We start from the raw sequence: 18,180 nt of genomic DNA, 5'->3' as shown, positions 1-18,180 counted from the left end.
TTGAGCATGTTGCATTCTTAGTAGGATAAGCAGATGGAAAGGGATCATAAAGCCACATGTATTGTCAGCTTCAGATGCACCAGGAGATGAAGACAGTACCTGCCTTTTTTTTTGTATTTTATAATGAACTACATTATCAACAAGACAAGCTGACTCAGGGCCATCAAAATATTTGTTGCATTTTCCTTCTAGAGCATTTTTTAAAAACTATGTAATTCTGCAAGTGTCCTATGATCTTAAGTGATCTTCTCAGTCTTTTGTAATGTTGCCAACTGCATTTAGGTTTCTTGTGATAAACAATGGTTACTCTTTATCAGATGACAGGCATGAGGGAACTAGTATTCTGTGACATCCTCTATTGTGCAGCTGCATTGCATTCTGGTAAGGCAGAAGATAGCGCCTCATTGATCAACCCTGCTATACACACACTGCAGATACATCATTCAACATTTTAAGTCAGTAAGAGACAAAGCAATTAGCTTAAATTTGTGGATGTTGCTGCTTTTTTGCTTGTTTTTTCTTTCTTTAAACACTATGTCTAGTAACTTGTTATTCTCCTGGAAGTACAGGTATGAATGAAGCACAATGTCTTGACAGAATGACTCCTGTTTCTTGTTGTGCAGCTGCTAGCCAGAGGAAAAAAACCTGCAAAAACCCTGCAAAAGTATGGATGCCTCAGTGCTTGGTTATTCTGTCATTTCTAATGTCATCTTCTTGCCTTTCTTTATTTGAGAAAATTGGAAAGTCGGTGTTAGAATTTTATATGCTGCAAAACACTGCATCCATCATTGGCTTTCCAGCTGTGGCTATCCTGTGCTGCAGCTGCACATTATCACTCTGCAAAGGGAGAGGAGACACCAAACTCTTTTTTCCCCCAAGCTGTCATAAGAACTGCCTTTTCACCAGGCTGAATGTGCTGCTCCTGTGACTTAAGAGTTCAGACCAAATTTGCTGTACTTTTATCAAATATTACAATGGGATTGTCAAACCCATACAGAAGCTGTGGAGAAAACCTTGGTGGTGTTCTCCTTTAGTGCTCTATTAATAGGTGTGTAGGTGGAGTTTTTTATTTGCTTTGCTTTTTTGGAGGGAATTGAAAAGTCTAGGAGAGAGGCAGAGTTATTCTGTGTATGCCAGTTCATTAATTTTTTTTTGTCTTGACCTTTTTACTCCATTTTATTGCCAGTCCCAAAGTCATAAGTAGGATATTGGAATGTAGAACAAGAATTGTACCTCTGGTGTGGGAATATGACACTTTGATCAAGAGTGATATCAGACGCTGTCCCGTTTTAAAATCAGACTTGCAGCAGATGCAGAGAAAAGGGCAAAATGAGAAATGCTTTTTTTGTTTGCTCAAGTAAGAGTGAGATTGAGTTGGAAGATGAGTTGTGCTCTTCTTAGCACTGACAGATCCACGTTTTCTGTCTCCTGGGCCCCTCATAGGGCCACTCTCATCTCTGTTCTGTGACCTGCTTTCTGCCAGCCCTTCTCTCTACTTCATAGTTTTACAGAGTATATTCTGGTATTTCATTCTTCAACCAACAGCCAGTCCTATGTCTCTTCTCTTCCTCTGCACCTTTAAATCTGTAGCAGCCTCTGTGCTTTCTGTTTCCCAGCCTTGTTCTCTGCTGGAACCTGCCACATCACTCATTAATCTTTGTCTGTTTTGTGCTGCTCATCTCTGCCCAGGTTCTCCCTCAGAAGCTGTAGGCTGGAGATTGCTGAATAAAAATAATTTTATTTAGAAATCATGATTAGCATATATGAAAGTATATTTTCTTAGGTTTATTTTCAAATGTTACATTTGTCTGAAATTTCTGTGAAAGAGAAAAAAAATTGTATTGTACTAATCTCCTTGTGGTTTTTCTGCTCAGCCAGCCTGTGCTAAATCCACAGTGACTTTTTGGCAGTAAGGGCTAAACATTTATTTCTTTGGGCTAAAATCTTCCCTACCTGCAACTGACCAAAGCAGGAATGGATTGAGCCATTTGTGGACATGTAGGAAGTTCCATTTGTGAACAGGTAGGAAGTTCCTCAGGGGTTGTTCTTGATCATGGTGCTTATAATGCCAAGACTGTGGGTACAGTCCCTGTATGAGCCATTCACTTGGATTAGACTCAGTGATCCTTGTGGGTTCCTTTCCTTCCAACTTAAAATACTCTGTGATTCTGCGATCTAAAGACTGGTGCAGGTGTCTCCTTGTTCTGTCTCTTTCACATCCATATATGTTTTAGGGCAACTTTTTCTGTGGTACCCACTCCCATGATTTCTTGAGATCTGAGTCAAAATTCCTCTTCAGCCTGCTGCTCTATATCACTGCTCTTTCATGACATTATGAAGAAAATATTTATTTATATTTATAAATAAATACTGGTTGTCTGTATGAATTCACTAACTTTAGGCTCATCCAGGCTTCTTAAACCTCACCATTAGCTTTGGATGTTATCCTGCATATCCAGATCTGTTTGATAAGAATTTGATACAGCCAAGAAAAGACAGGCTTTGGCTGGTGAGGAGGTTTGATGATGCTCATCACCAATGGAAGTCTCTATTGTGTTTCCTCACAGGGCCTCCTGAAGAAGTGCTACTCTGCTGAGGCTGCCTATCTGTTCCAGCAGGACAAGTTCTACGACGTCAGCTACGACACTGGGGACAAGTCCATTCAGTGCAGCAGGCGTCCGGATGCATTCAAATTCTGGCTGATGTGGAAAGCACTGGGAACTACAGGCCTTGAGGAGAGAGTGAACAGGGCACTGGCTTTGGCAAGGTACCCCCTCACAGTTTGGAATATGTCTAGTCTGTTTGATTGGCTGAAATGTTGGCGCTGCTCATACTCCATATCCTGGAACAGACCCCATTGTTACACTTTGCTTCTATCCTTTTGTTTGTGTATAACAGGTGGAAGTAATAACAATAATAATTAATGTTATTACATTTGATACAATATTTAATAGTAGTTATTGCTTTTAGCAATAAGCATAAATGTTGGCAAACACAGAAGTCAAAATTAGGCTATCAGTCTGTATTGGCGAACATTTATGTTACCTGAACTACACAAACAGGACATAGTTACCAAAACACTTTCTTCTAGTTCAACTGCGTATTCTGATTTTGATGTAAAAGAAGTTCTATGTGCCAGAATCCAAGCTGTGTCTGGCAAGAACCAAAGTTTCTTGTTCATGTCATTCCTTGTGAAAGAAGAAATGCAAAAAACTGATCATGGAAAACTCATATGAGGACACTGTGTTAATATGAGGATGTATGTAAGCAATGTATGTATCAGGATGTATGTAAGTGATATTGTTCTGACATACTGAGAGACTTTTCTCAAGTTTGCTGAAGTTCTTAATGCTAACAGTATGTTCTGCTAGGGACTGAAACAGCTTTTTCTTGTGGTCTTCCCCACACCTGTCCTCTTCAATTTCATTAAGGTTTTGGTGTTGCAGAACTGAGTTTCACAAGTGAATTCAGCAAAATTCTTGGTAGAAGGGGTTTATAAAGTGATGGTGATGTCTTAGTTTCTGGGAAGATACTTCCATATACAGGTGGTTTTGTCTTCTCTTAGAAGAAATAATTTTGAAACAAGGTAATGGCCCATTAAAAAAAGTTTAAGTAAAATATTTGTTCAGAATTTATACAAGACAAAGCATAATGAAAACTACACCAAGCTAGCTACACACTGCTTTAAGTCAAATAATTGGTATTGACATTTTACTTTTTATATGAAATAACAAGTAGAAAAGTATTGAATGTTTACCTCAATCAATATTCAAGGAATAGTCTGACTCTAATGAAGTTACCTAAAGAGATAAAAACAAATAAATATAAAAATGCCCCTGACCTAAACCCAGAGTAGATTTGAAAGGAATAAAAAGAAAGACCCAAAAACAGTGGAACCAAAAACAGTTGTGACTTTTTCTCTGCTTTGTTTCTTTAAAGCCGCTCAGTTTTTTGGCTGGTTATGTCTTTTTTAATATGTTCTGGTTAAATTGAACCTTGTTTTTGTTGCGAAGCATTGTACTGTTCTTTGTCTGTTCAGAGTAAGTAATTCCACTATCAGTAGGAGAATTCAGCCTTATCAAGGTCACTGGCCAAGGTCATTTGACTGACTGTGTAGTGATTAATGACCTTTCTGGGATCGATATTTCTGTTCAACATTAGGATTCAGATGGTAACACTTCTAAGGAGTGACTGACTTGTCTCTTCTGGTTTTTGGTTCATTCTTCCATTAGGAAGAAATTTAATTTTTAGACATTGTCTGATTAAATAGATTCTTCACAGTGGTGGCATTGCCATCTTGAGTTTGCATGGACATGGGCACCGTACCAGCTTTACCAACTACTCAGCCATGCAGCTATTCAGAGCCTTTCTCCTCATTTGTTACATTAGATGTTACTTCAGTTGCAAGGGTAGTATTTCAGTGTTCCTGAACAAAAACCTGGATTAATTCTGGACTTAGTCCACTGACTATAGAATTTAAGGGCAAATTGCATTTTTTTTTTTTGCTTGTAGCCAAGCAGAGCTGCAAAGGTTTAAAGGGTAATTGCAGGCATGTATTTCTGCAGCAAACTTTGCCTATTGGCTATTCCAGTAGTATCTCCTTGTTCTGGAGATGAATCATGCTTTCAGGGTATTAAATATCCTGGGAACATTGTGATGCTGTCTCTTTAGAAAGGCTTGCTTTTTAAATATGTAGAGTAAAGCATCCCACTGATTGCTTCAGATTTTTTTTGTGTATTTTCTTCTCCCCAATTATCTTTGATGTAGGGATATTGCTTTATAAAGCAACACTAAAAACAAAAGAGACATAAACTGCTTTTACAATACAGCTATAGTTATTACATAAGCATCTCTGCATCTTATGCTTCATCTTCTTTGTAATTTTTCTGCCTGTTTCCTCTTCCGACACCCACTGTTAGCAGACATATGTCTACTTCCATGGCAGATCTCCACCCCTCCTTTTCTGCAAGGCTTAATCACAGCAAATGACATTTCTCTGTGTACTTTGGTCTTCACTAAGACTCAAGCCCCTCTAACATACCACAATTGTGACATGATAATAAAACTTCACTGTCAACTGTGGAGAGATGCACAAAGTAAATTGCTCCACTGCCATCAAATGATCCTGGCAAGATAAATCATGGGCAATGGATTTTCTAACAGCTGCCTTCTTAGGTTATTGGCAGTGTAGTTAAGAACATGATTAACAGTGTTGTGAACCTGACTGACACCAGGTAGCCTATGTCAGATTTTATACCTAGGTGATATAAAATAAAGGCACTTGAGGTAAGAGGGAAAGATATTAAGCATTGCAAAATTGCTTTAAAAATTCAAGACCTTAAAAAAAAAAGAAAAAGGAAAGTGATTATGCATAGGTTTTGCTTTCATAATTTATTTAGAAAAAAATTAATTGAAGGCCACTGCCATATGAATAGCCTGCTGATGTTGCTGAATATTGGTTTTATGGCACAGACAAGCATCTTGTAATAAACAGGGCAGAAGCAGCAAGCTTGTTTGACATAAGATAATTACCTTACAGATAATCATGTCTGCTAAGCAGCAATGGGGACATTAACAACCGGATAACAAACAAGTGCACATGGGAGGATCTGAATGGTGGTGGCAGAAACAACCAGAACTGTAACTTGTTCCAGGGAGAGGAACAGTGCACAGCACAACTCCTGAGCTGTGTGCCACAGGCACTGGCCCTCCACTGCAGCAGAGCTGTGCTGGGATGTGTGCTGGGAGGCAATGAGTCACAGGCACAGCACTTGGTAATGATAAACAGCGTGACAAGTCCCCAGGCGCTGTTTGGAAAAGTGTGTGCCATCCAGGGTATTGCTTATTGCTCACCCAGCCAACCTGTTTCTGCAGCATGTCTGCTGAGGAGAGGCAGTGCAGAGACAACTGTGCTGGGATGTCCCTGCTGGGAGCAAGTTTCAGGTGTGTGGGTAGGACCAAGGGAGGTTATTCTCACAATATTTCTCACCAAAAAGAGTTACTGGTGTGATGACCAGTAATGCAGCTTCAGACAGGAAAATGCGAAATAGTGAATGCAAGAGAACAGATTTTTGCACAATCAGTAGTTTAACTGTGTCAGTTAAACTAACATTTATTAACGTTAAATGGCAATATCTTCATGTAAAGGACTAAAATTTTCTTGGAATGGAAAAGCAGTGTGAATTTGCAGTGAATTTGTTGAAATTTTTCTTTGTGAGGCTTTGAAGGGGGGAGAAGAAAAGAGAATTCCCATCTACATCCTCTTTGCTTCAGAATTCCTGTGTGATATGTGCCATGGCAAAGTTGTGGTCATGTTTTAAGAAATTTCTGTAAATTGAAGCTGTTTGTATCCAAAATTTTGATTCAAACCCACCTCTCCATTGAAGGCTTCGGTGTTTTTCACACATGGCAGGTGAGAAAGAAAAGAAATTCCCATTTTAATACCCTGTTAGCATAGGAGGTCCAGGGATGTAGTACGTAAGCAGTGGCCCACTGAATGGAAAGTTGCACTGTTGTACCTCATGGAATGTGGGCAGTACTGGGAAAATTGCTGAGCTTGAAGTATGTTCAAATTTTTAAATTTTGGGCTGAGCTAAGTGATCCTGGTGATAGTAGAATGCAAGAGGTGTCAGAGTGACAATGAAATAACATGGCAGCCCAGCATCGGCACTTGTTAACAAGGGATGGAGGTATTAATTTGCAGTGGGAAAGTTCACAACCTGATGCAAATAGGATCAATTTCTGCCATGTGGCTCTGCTGAAAATCTGTGCCTGAGGACAGAATTTGGCTTTTCCTTAGTGCTCCTTGGCTGGCTGTAGCCTTCTTTTGTTTCCAGGAACTAAAAGCTATTGCATTTTCACAGCAGGTAGAAATGAGGTTTAACTCTGTTGTTTTCTAAGTGTGGGAAAAAAAAGCCAAACCCAAGCCAAAAAAGGAGTATGTGTTTAAGACCATGTTTTTTTGCTGTTGTCTGTGTGTATTGTTCTATGCTTTAAGCCCCTAATTTTTTAATTACAGATACCTAGTGGAGGAAATTAAAAAAAGAGAGGGATTCCAGCTTCTTTTAGAGGTAAGTGAAATGAGAACTGAACTGTTGTTATTGTTAGGAAGCCTCAATTGTTTGATTTTGTTCTTTTTAGTCAATTACCAACTTGTATTTAAAGTACCTAATCTTGTCAGTTTATGTATTGGAGGTCCACAGATATGATTGAACACACATAACATGGGCTGTGTTCTCTACCATCATTCTACCTAATTTCTTCTGGTCCTGTATTGCCTCAGGGGGTGTAGAGAGCACTTTTCTGTGAGAGTGAAGAGGCTGGCTGTAAAAAAAGCAATGCTTGCCAGAGCTACAAATAAGACTGTGTGCTGGATGGAAAAATAGTTTGATCCTAAAAATGGACTTTTCATAGTTAGAGTCCATATTTTTTCCCCTAGTTCTACTTTGACTCCCTTCTTCCTAAAAGCTACCCAAAAGTTCTGTGTTTCACTTGTTTTACTAAACCTGTCAGCTTATTTCCTGTTTGGAGAGCTTGTTTGGGGGAGGGTGGGTGTAGGTAATAGAGCTTGAGTACTGCTTTTTCACCTATCCTCAGCTCTTTGGTTAATGAGGGGGATGGTTATTGGGGGATGTTGCAAAGACCTATCATTTTTATAAAAACCTTTTGCATTGTTGGAAGTGTGCTTATATGAAGGACAGGCAGATGTGTGTGATCAGGAGGAAGAGAGTACATGGAGAAGAATGGGAAATGGAGTAAGTGCCACCATGAGCATTCCAGGTTAGGCTAGACAAAATACAAAATGTGAAAAATATTTTATACTATTCATACAATATAAACTTTTCTTTTTAACTTTGAATACTGCTGAGCAGTTGAAGAATTTTAGACCAGCAGCACAGGATGGGGTCAGCAAAGTGGCAAGTCTGTTAAAAGGTGTCCATTTCTTGTTATTGTAAACCTTATCAGAGAGCCCAGGTCTGCTGTAGAGGTGAAAACTCTTGGTAAGAGCAGAGGCTGCTGTGTAGTTCCTGCAGGAGTGAGGCATCTGGATTTAAAGTGGATTTGAGAGGAGGACTATGAGAAAGAAGTTGATCTTCTTGAGTCCTATGAGTTTTTCTGTGAGTTGGGAAGTTGAAAGGGTTAAGAAAGTTTTCAGGAGTGCAGGGGATAAGCAATGGGAATTCAAAGAGAAGATGCTATGAGGCAACGAGGCCCAGCTGTGCAAGGCCTCTCTGACGGGATGATGGGCTTCAGACAAGGATCTTAGGAAAATGATCCTCTGATACATGCAGCGAGGAAAAACCTGTAATGAGAATTGCTCTGTGGCCTGGAAATGCCAACTTGTGCTTGAGTCATCTTGAACTCTTCTGTGGTAAAATTGCTTACCTGCTTGAGTAAGACCTGTGACAACACACCCAGAAATAGAGTGTGAAGCATGGCTGGGGGTAGTTTTCTAGGATGAATGGTGTTTTCAGAGGGTAATGATGTATTTGATGTGTGACAGGAAACTGAGATAATCAAGAAGGCAATATGGGCAATGGCAATATGGTACTGTGTACCATCTGTCTGCTCCTGCCATCTGATTTTAAATAGTTTTTCAAGTAAACCCCATAACACTGAGCCAGTCCTTGTTCTTATGGGGAAGGCACTGCCTTTTCAGAGTCTGTGTTTACATGTGTACTCAAAGCAAGCTCTTTAGGGGAAGAAATGGGACTTTAAGAACTGATCTTTATTCCATTCAGCAGCAGCACACGGCAGGTTTGCAGCTCAGTTCCTGCTGACAATGATATTCTTGTTGATGATTTCACTGTCTTTAATGCATTCTTTGAATGAAGCAGAAAATTATATGAGCAGCCCTCAGTGGCCTTTCATGGAAGAACATCTCAGTTGGTGGGATCTCCTTGTTCAGGACACTGCCTGGGATTATAATAACAGCCACATCCACAGTGGGGCAAAGAGATGGGGTGGCTCAGCTACCAAGCTCCCTTTTAACAGTGTTTTTTCCTTTCCTCTGGTACTGATGAGGATGGCATGTGGGAGAGGAGTGGGGTGTGTGAGTTCACAATCCAAATTATCATAATCCATATTAAAATCTAGTTGCCATCTGAATGCTGTGCTGCAAATAGTGGAGGTCAAGATTGACTTAGTGGTTTGTGGGTTGTGTGGGATGGCATCACAAAATGTATCCATTCCTCATATTATTGTTCTCTATACAGGTAAACAAAAAAAAGTTCCAAATTAGCAGGAAATGTATAGACATTGGACTGGCCTGCTGGGAACATTTTCTCAATCATATATGATACAGAAACCTCATAAGCACAAAATGCCTTATTTTATAATGCATGGTGAACAGCCACTTTGGCTGGGAGCCTTGCAGCAAACTCTGCTGAGTTTAAAGGCAAAATTTCCCTGGAGAGAAGCAGACATGTGAAGTCTCAGTCTTTGCTCAAAAGGCCTGCTTAGATATTAGACAGGATATATTCAGGATATGGTGCACACCCTGCAAGGGATCTTGAGATTCTTATAAAATGTGGCAATTGAGAAATTCAGCATTAACTCCAGCACTGTATAGTGTGCTCTATGATATGAGAGGAGATTGGCATTGTTCAGTAGAAAAATGATGAGGTTGCGAAAGTGTTAAATGGTCACAAAAACAGAGTTTTTGTGTTTTGTATAAAAGGCATGATTGGAAATTTCCATTTAAAAACCCCAAAACACTAAAAAGAAAATGTATTCTTTAAAGTTGCTTCAAATATGAATTCTGTAACTTACCTTCTGCACCTCTCTAATACTTTTTCTAGCCAAAGTTTTTTACTGAGTAAAACAGTTAAAGATGGATATAGGAAGAAGAAATTAAAAAGCAGCCCCTGGCAGCAGGAAGAGGAATGGATGATTTGAAAAATTATTTCTAATTTCGAAAAAAAGGAAACCAAAGGTGGCTTGGAGGAGGAAGCTTTAAAGGAAAGGGTATAAACTCAAAGGCTTCACCTTCACAAAAAATAAAGCAGAACTCTTTGAAAAGCTGTGATATGTGTCCCTATTACATCTTATAAACAATCACTTGTTCTCTTGTTTAGCCGGAGTATGCAAACGTCTGCTTTTGGTACATTCCACCAAGCTTAAGAAAAATGGAGGATGGACCTGAATTTTGGCAGAAGCTGCACCAGGTGAGTGTGATGTGTTACTTGAGGCTTACTGATTAATCTGTGTGCCAGATAAGAATGGGAAATAGCCCTCAGCTTTGCTCACCATTAGAACCAGTCAGTTGACTGGGGATTTAATCCTTAAATAGATGTTGGTAAGATCTACGTTTTTTATTAGTTTAGACGAATCTAATTATTTTTTTTCTTACTATAAGAGATGTAAGCATTAACAAGTATTCAGCTTGCTATCCAAGCTGTTAGCAGCTGGCAGAACTGAGAGAAGAGGAACAGTGTTGGAGCATCTCTTGTCTAGACAAATTATTCATTCATTACCTGTTTCATACACTTAGTGCTGTCCTTGGAACTTGGCTTGCATTATCTGTGATAATCTATGATAATGCAAGTGAGGAAGTGCATAAGAATATATTTCTGATGTTAAACATAAATGGCAGCAATGGGAAAATTCTGTGGGAAAATTTCACAGATGAGTGTCTTGGTAACTCTTTGCCATGCTGATAGAAAATCATGAACATCGTGGAAAAAAAGCGGCAGTAAAATTTTGAATTTACTAGTGGAGAATCATTAGTTAAGACTTAATTAAGAAACCACTAGACATTGTGGTATTATGTTTTACTGAATAAGTTATTCTACGAGGAATTGAATTGAATTCATTGTTCGCTCATTTCTGGAAGAGCTGTGGTGTTCTGTGTTTATTTTTTCATAGAATTTGCTACTAGAAGTTTAAATTAGAAGATAGATGTGTATATCATCTGCATACTATGTAAACAGGCATACATACTTTATATACATGCTTCCTGTGACATCTGCTCTCATTTCAGCAGCTTTCACAGGAATCACTTTCAATTTTTGCTGGAATGTCTTTAGGAGAGAGATCTTCCTTAACCCCATCTGTATTGTTTTGGAAAGTATACTTTTGTAGTCCAGAATCATGCATAGCCACAGTATGGATGCAAGGGCTTGGCATTTACCATCCTTTCACAAGGTTGTGTTCCTTTTGTTTGGGGCTTCCTGTCCTCTCCTTAGAGTGGAAGCCTTACATGTGAATATGCGTGTGTATATATGTGTGCATGTATGTATGTATACAGAGCTTTATAACAGCTCATCTACTCATGGAGAGTGAGGATTTGGGAATGAGCAACTGGAAGGCATAGAAGAAAAAAATGCTGCAAGTGTCACTGTTTGATTTATGTGGCTACAGATGGGACCAAGGAAGGAAAGGATGAAGCACAACAAATGGCTTTTGAGCATGTATTTTGAGTGGGCTATGGAGTGTAACTTACTGGTTCTTTGCTCTGTTACTCTATGGCGCTTCTAGTCAGGGTAGGGAATAGATACCTGCCTTTATTTTATGTACCAATATAGATAGATTGATTCTAGAAATACAAATTTCCTAGCCAGTGTTTTTGGAAAAGTACTTGGAGGGAAAGAAGCTTGCGTGCAATTTCTTCGAAGAACTGACCACTGCTGCAGATCTCAACCACTCTTTTCATGAGCAAGGTGACATTTTCTTGATTCTTATATCTCCTCTGATGAAAACTTAAGAAATCCCAATTCTAAGACATAAACTATTTCACTCTTCCCCATAAAAGCCTGAAAAAAAAATCTAGTGCAAAAGAGACAAAAGCTAGAAAACAGCACAGATTTCTCTCCTGGAGGAAACAACAAATGATTATTGTTAGTTGCGTTATTTTAGACACTGCTGGGAAGCAGTTTGACACTGCAGAAGCGAGCCTGTTTCACAGTGAAAACATGTTATTTCACCTTCCTGATTCTCTGCAGGGATAGGTCTGGGGTTACTCTGCTTTTTGGATGCTGAACGCCAGTTTGGGGCACAACATGTATCAGTGAGCAGATAAGATGACAGCACTGGCTCAGAAAAATAAGACTGACTTGACTTTTTCAGCTAAGATCAATTTGTTTTAACATTGCTGATGCAACCATCATGGTCATTATATTACATTAATCAATACAAATATATTGCTGGACAAGAAGGAATCCATCCTGATCAGCAAGGTGTAAATGATAAGAGCATTAAGGCTGGAGAGGTTGTAACATGGCGCTGTTGATTGACAGATGGGGCTGTGACAGTTTCTTGATTGCAAGCAGTTCCTGAATATTCCCATAATATCACTAAAATGAGCATTAAAATGCTTTCATTCACAATTTCTCTTTTCACACCACATTTTAACATCACAGTTATTCTGTTTATCCAGAAATCAATCTTCCTTTTTGTTGACCTCCATAACTGACAATAATTAAGAAAACATATGTCTTAAAAATCCCTAGGGCAAGCAATTGATTTTATTAAACTACTTGTTCAGCAATATTGTTCAGAATAACATGCTGTCTTTTAAAGCTAGTTATATGAGTTTTAGTGCTGGTGAAAGTTGATAAGCAAATTGTTCAGATCTAAAGTCCTCAGGTTTGTGAAGAATTTGCATAGTCCTATGCAAAATAGCCTTGGAGGTTTTCTGCTGTACTGGCTCTTCTCCAGTTTCCATGGCCCATTTTATATGGAAATGTGTTGGGACTGACTGGATTGTGGTGTGATACCTGATTCTGATGTCAGCTTTCTTGTTGTCCTACATAGAATGTGTCTCTCAGAAGCTTTTTTTTTTTTTTTTTTTTGGGTAGGCTGTTTGTTTGTTTTAAATTCTTGAGCCTTCAACTGTGAAATTTGGGCTCTTCAGAATCTCCTACATTCAAAACAGAAAGGTGATAGAAGCCTGAAGGATTTGGAACAGCCACTAACTGGTCATTTGATTCATCACCTGAACAATTTAGGGAGTGAGAAAACAACATGGTTGTTGTTTGGTGGGGGAAGTAAAGAACAGCATGAATGGCACATTCCTCTGTTGTGTGTGAAATTGGGAATTCTGTGCACATCCACAGTCTGACACCACTTTGATCTTTTGGGATTACAGCAGCAGTTGGCTGTGTAGTGAAACTAGTTCTATAAACAGTGCAGCAAGGCTTTGGGTGCAGTGAAATGGTCCAAGGCAGTCCATGCCTTGGGCACTGAGCAGCATGCTGAGGCACTGCACATGGTATAGCCCATAAGCGACCCGGTGTAAAGCATTTTCCAGCGCCATTCTTCAAAAGTGAGGAGAGATTTCTTCTTGTAGAAACCCTGCAAACGGGCCCTCTGTGGTAGTTGAGGAGTTGCTGGTAGAGTCACCTGGAATTATCTGTCAGAGATGTTATTTTGTCATTGCAGACTGGGGGCTGCAGTCTCTGACCTGGAGCTGGCATAATTGTCGGGATGAAGGAGCGATGGCTTTGCCAGTGCTGTATGCGCCCCCCAGTGGGAATTTCGCTCCTTTTCCTTTGGTGACACACAGTGGGATTTATTTTGTTTACTGCTTAGAATGGTCAGCTTATCACGGGGTCACGGTGAGAAAAGCTGAACTGGAAATTGCAAGGCAGAAATGGGAGTGAGGGAAGAAGTAAAAGCACACAAGCAGATATAATTTCAGTTTTAGTATTTTCTTCGTACCTACAAATATCTCTGCACATTCTTGCAACAATCTTCTCTTTAGAAAAGTCAGCTTTCTCAGCTTATACTGAAATGCGTGCAGATGTTGTAGAATTAGCTGATTGTTAGTGATAGCACCTCTGGAAAACCTCCTGGCAGCACAGAGGATGCTAGGACACAAGGAAGAGTTTGGAGGGATACATTTCGAACTGTCCTGTTGCCATCCTGCTGCTAACCCAGTCAGCTAGCTATGTCTGACTCATTCTGGATCAATTTGTAGTCTGGCGAAACTCAGACTTTGGTCTTGCAGACTAAAAGACAACACAGAAGTAACTGTTTTAACAGACCCCTCCTCCTGCAGGACCCTGGCCTTGCCAAATGATCGTGGAGCATGACTGTAGGTAGAGTGCTATGTAATGAATACTGCTCAGTAAAGAAGGCTAGTGGTTTATTGCTAAGTACCACTTTAGACCTCAAAATCTAGGTTCAAAAAGCAGCAGTAGGTTCCTAGAAAGCCTTTTGTGATTTACTAAACTTTGCTGCTCTGTAGTTCTAAAAAAACATATGCTGGAGTATTAGATTTCCAATGGTTCAGTAAAGCTTTTATACACAGCTGTTAGATTCAGTAACTCCAAATTCTAGAATCTCAGTCTCAGACTCCACTTCTGTGATGCAGTTGGTGTTTTTTGGTTTTGTTTCCTTCCTTTCCTTTTGAGGATTTTTGGCCAAGTAATACAAAATTTATTGGCTGATATAGAAGGCTCAGGATGCAAAGTCATGTTAAAGTAGTAATGTTCTACTAAAGCCTGTATAGCTTGGAATACCATTTTGCCCCTCCTCTCTTCACCTTAGTAAAAGGTAACCTTATTCCAGCCTTTCTGTCCTATTTAGGAGAAGAATATATCTCTTATCTGAAGGCATATCTGTAAAATCTCCTGTCATCCTGAATGGTGTTGTGATACATTTGCCTAATGAGAGATTTCATCTCAAAGCATAAATGTAAGGAGGTTGAAGAGGTGTTGCCTTGGCAACCCCTGAATCTTGTGATCTTTGTAGTGTAAATAAAAAAAAACCTAATCAAGGACCAGATTCAGCAGTATTTATGTATTTAAAATACCTATTGATTATGGTACAAGATTTGAATGGGAAGGGAAAACAAGATCTCCAGTTGGTTATATTGACAAAGTTTGTTCTCCGCATTGTGGAAGAACAAGAGAAAAACTACATGAGTTATAATCACAGTATTAAATGCAGTGAAATCAGGTTTATGCATAAGAAAGGTCCTAAATATGTCACTGCTAGTGTATTTCTACTTGAAATAGATTTGTGTGCAAAATGTTATTTGATTTGCTGGCATGCCTGTGTTTTTCTTATTCTTGAAGAAGGAAACAATTAAATGTTAGTTTCATGTGTGTGTTTGAAGAGTAATGGCAGAGACAGGGTTCTGTGAACTTTCCTTACATAAGTAACTTTTATGGTAGCCAGTAGCCTACTGCCTCTAGCATCTAGCTCAGTTTGACACTAGTTTTGGTGGAGAGCTGCAACAAATGATAAGAAAAAAATGGTAAGATTTGCACAGAGATATACAGGAGTTAGATTGGCCAAATCATTGGCTTCCGTGACAAGGTGACCAGCTTAGTGAGGAAGGAAAGGCTGTGGGTGTTGTCCAGCTAGACTTCACTAGTGCCGTCCCTCAAGGTCTTTGCTTTCTCTTAAAGCACCCTTCAAATCTGTTGTGGACTTCAAGAAACAAAAATCCGCAGATGGAAGAGATTGCTTTGGCAATCTTTCTTTTAGACAGGGGATTGGTGGATTGTCATTCCAGCATATCAGATGGGACCTCTGAAGGGGCTGTTCAAATAAATTTGATTTGTCAGGGGAATCAAGGTCAACAAAAGCTTCAGATTCACCCTGTAAAACTTAAGGCACTTACCCAGGGAAGCTGCTTGAGGAACTGGCTTGTTCTCCATCTTTAACATGGAGAACAAGAAAGGGAGCTCCCAGATCATGATTTAGACAACCTGCAGTCAGAAGCACCCTTGGGAAAGACGTCATTATTCAGAAGGGGGACCTAAGAGGTGCCATGATCCTTGACTGGCTGCATTCTTTCTAAATACAGGTAAAAAGAACCTAACACTAAATCCTCAGCATGCTGTGTGCTGCTTTAGATTTCTATTTCACAGGCTTCTGGAGAGAAGGGCTGCAAAATCTCCTCCTGATTGAATGGACCAAGCTGCATTCTCATTGTTGTGTTCAAGAGGGGCAGAAATGCAGCATTCCAGGAGAGGTGAGATCAGGAGGGCCCATGGAGGCAGGGCTGCAGGCAAGGACCCTAGGCGAGAGAGGTTCAGCAAGCACTGAAGCCACAGAATAAGTAACAAGATAATAATCAAGATTTAGGTTGTTAGGTGACCATTCCTCAGCATAAGGTGATGCTTAGAAGTTTAATAATAAAATAGGCATTAATTTTTTAAAGTAGCAACATCTCTTATTTTGCAACTAATACTGCATAGTATTACAGAGCAGATGAGTAAAATTTTTGTAGTTTGGCTGCATGTAAATGACTCTTATTGTTAAGAAGAAAGGTCTAAGCTTTGATAAATGAGACAAAACATTACAGTATAATATAATAGCAGAGAAAAATTATAGCAGTGTTTCAGTACCTCTTTAATGAGGGATTTGCACACTTTCCCTTTTAATATGTGTCTTCTTCTGTAGTTTTGTATAACTCATCAGCACAAAAGTGACGGTAGCTGTTAATTAAACAGAGTATTTAACATTACTTTGTTTTAAAAGTATTCTCCATAGAATTGGGTTATAAGAATACAAAAATAACATGCTTTAAAAAAATTGTTAATTCAGAATAAAATATTTTGGTTTCTGAGTGTGTATCTGCTTATAGCTGGAATTTATGTTTTGGTTTTTTTTCTCTTTTGTATTTATTCTTGCATGATTACTGAAGTATAGTGTTAGTCTAAGGGTCTGAATTGGCTGGTGAAGTCTTCATTAGGAGAAGTAGGAGTTAATGCACTTGACAGTGCCCATTTCACCTTAGGACTCCACCCAGGTGTTAGGGGCACTTCAGTTTATATTTTACATTGGTGAGGTTGTACACCCGCCTAACTTTCAGCCACATATAATGGTGTGTCAGAGTGACCTGATCTCACACTTGCTCTTTGATGGATATCGGGCATATCAAGTGTGTGTATGGGGTTAGAACAGATGTATATTTCTATGACTCTATTGTAACTACAGTAGATGTAATAAAATAAGACAAGGCTGTGAACTGCTTCCAGCCCCTGCTTTCTGTAATAGTCCTAAGTGATACTGTAGTAATTCAGGACATGACAGTCATATTTCTGACATATTTCAGACATATTTCTGTTCTAGCTTTCTACTTTGTCCCTTATTGCAGACTGACTTTTCAGGGATGTGTAGTATCAGTTGGGCTCCAGTGAAAGACAGTCCCATTCATGCAGAAATCTTTACATATGTTAGGCCAGTGGTGCTTGTCTCAGTTGATGCAAATAGGCAACAATCAACGTCACTAAATAATACATCTGGCAGCAAAACATCTCCATTTTAAAAACATTGCTGCACAGCTACTAAAACTACACTTCAATTCTTGGGAGAAAAAAAAAGAGAAGAAACCCCAATGATTTTGATGCTGAATGGTTTACTAGATGAGAGTGCAGGGCAACTTTTGTCAGGGACTTAGCATTGAGCTGTGCATGTTCAAGGCACACTGGGGACTGGGGTCTATTGATCCCTGGTGCTCAGCCTACTGAAACAGTCAAAGCTGGTGGGAGGGAGTCTGCTGCAGCTCCATATGTTGCATTCAAGCTGAACAAGGATTTCGTCTTCCCCAAGCCACCTGCAGAGTAAGATTGCTCAGATCTCCAGAGATGAAGTAGGTTTCACACTAGTTATTTCTTGCTTGAAATCCTTTTAAGGATAATGGAGGGTCCAATAATTTCTCCATGTGGTAATACACATAATGGCATGAAATGAAGCTGGGGGCAGTAGACAAAGTGGAGAGAAGTATTGTTAGTAAATAAAATCACAGGAGACCCACAGATTCAAAGTAAAGGACCAAACCTTCCAAGGAGGTGACTGCAACATGTGTTTCCATCACAGTATGAAATGCTCTGTGATGATACCTTAGCTGGCTCAAGTACTAGGAGCCATATGGCCACAGGCTAAACATGGTATTTAATTCAGGTTAAAAAAGGAACAGTTGACATGACTTCTTTCAGGACCAAAGCAAATCACCTGTGGTGGTGGTATATGTTTTGTGTAGGTGTACTCTGTTCTTACAGGGAAAACATGGGTTCCACTTGTCCAATGTCTTACAATTTTTGCAGGCTTAGACCTGAACATCACTCTAGCTTTCAGTTCAGATATTGAAAAGATCCTGTTTTCAAATCTTTGCATTGTTAAAAGCTTCACATATAATGAATCTTTCTGTTTGTATACAGGAAGCTTCTAAAAAGTCTTATCTTGTGACAGGTCGACAGAGGTGGTGGGGATTCAGTGGAACTG

The 18,180-nt window shown here is 39.4% G+C and overlaps 1 protein-coding gene across 1 annotated transcript in view; it reads left to right on the top strand.

Annotated features, from left to right (window-relative positions):
• GADL1 (glutamate decarboxylase like 1) overlaps positions 1 to 18,180 on the top strand; it is a 68,999-nt gene that overhangs the window by 26,054 nt on the left and 24,765 nt on the right. The window contains exons 11-13 of the mRNA XM_005423390.2: positions 2,568 to 2,767; positions 7,019 to 7,070; positions 10,077 to 10,166. Of these exons, the coding sequence (XP_005423447.1) occupies positions 2,568 to 2,767; positions 7,019 to 7,070; positions 10,077 to 10,166 (342 nt within the window). The remainder of the gene's footprint in view (positions 1 to 2,567; positions 2,768 to 7,018; positions 7,071 to 10,076; positions 10,167 to 18,180) is intronic.

The sequence above is a fragment of the Geospiza fortis genome, unplaced genomic scaffold (genome assembly GCF_000277835.1).
Source record: "Geospiza fortis unplaced genomic scaffold, GeoFor_1.0 scaffold231, whole genome shotgun sequence".
Lineage (NCBI taxonomy): Eukaryota > Metazoa > Chordata > Aves > Passeriformes > Thraupidae > Geospiza > Geospiza fortis.
Note: the sequence above shows the minus strand (reverse complement) of the source record. Positions and strands in the feature narration are given on the sequence as shown.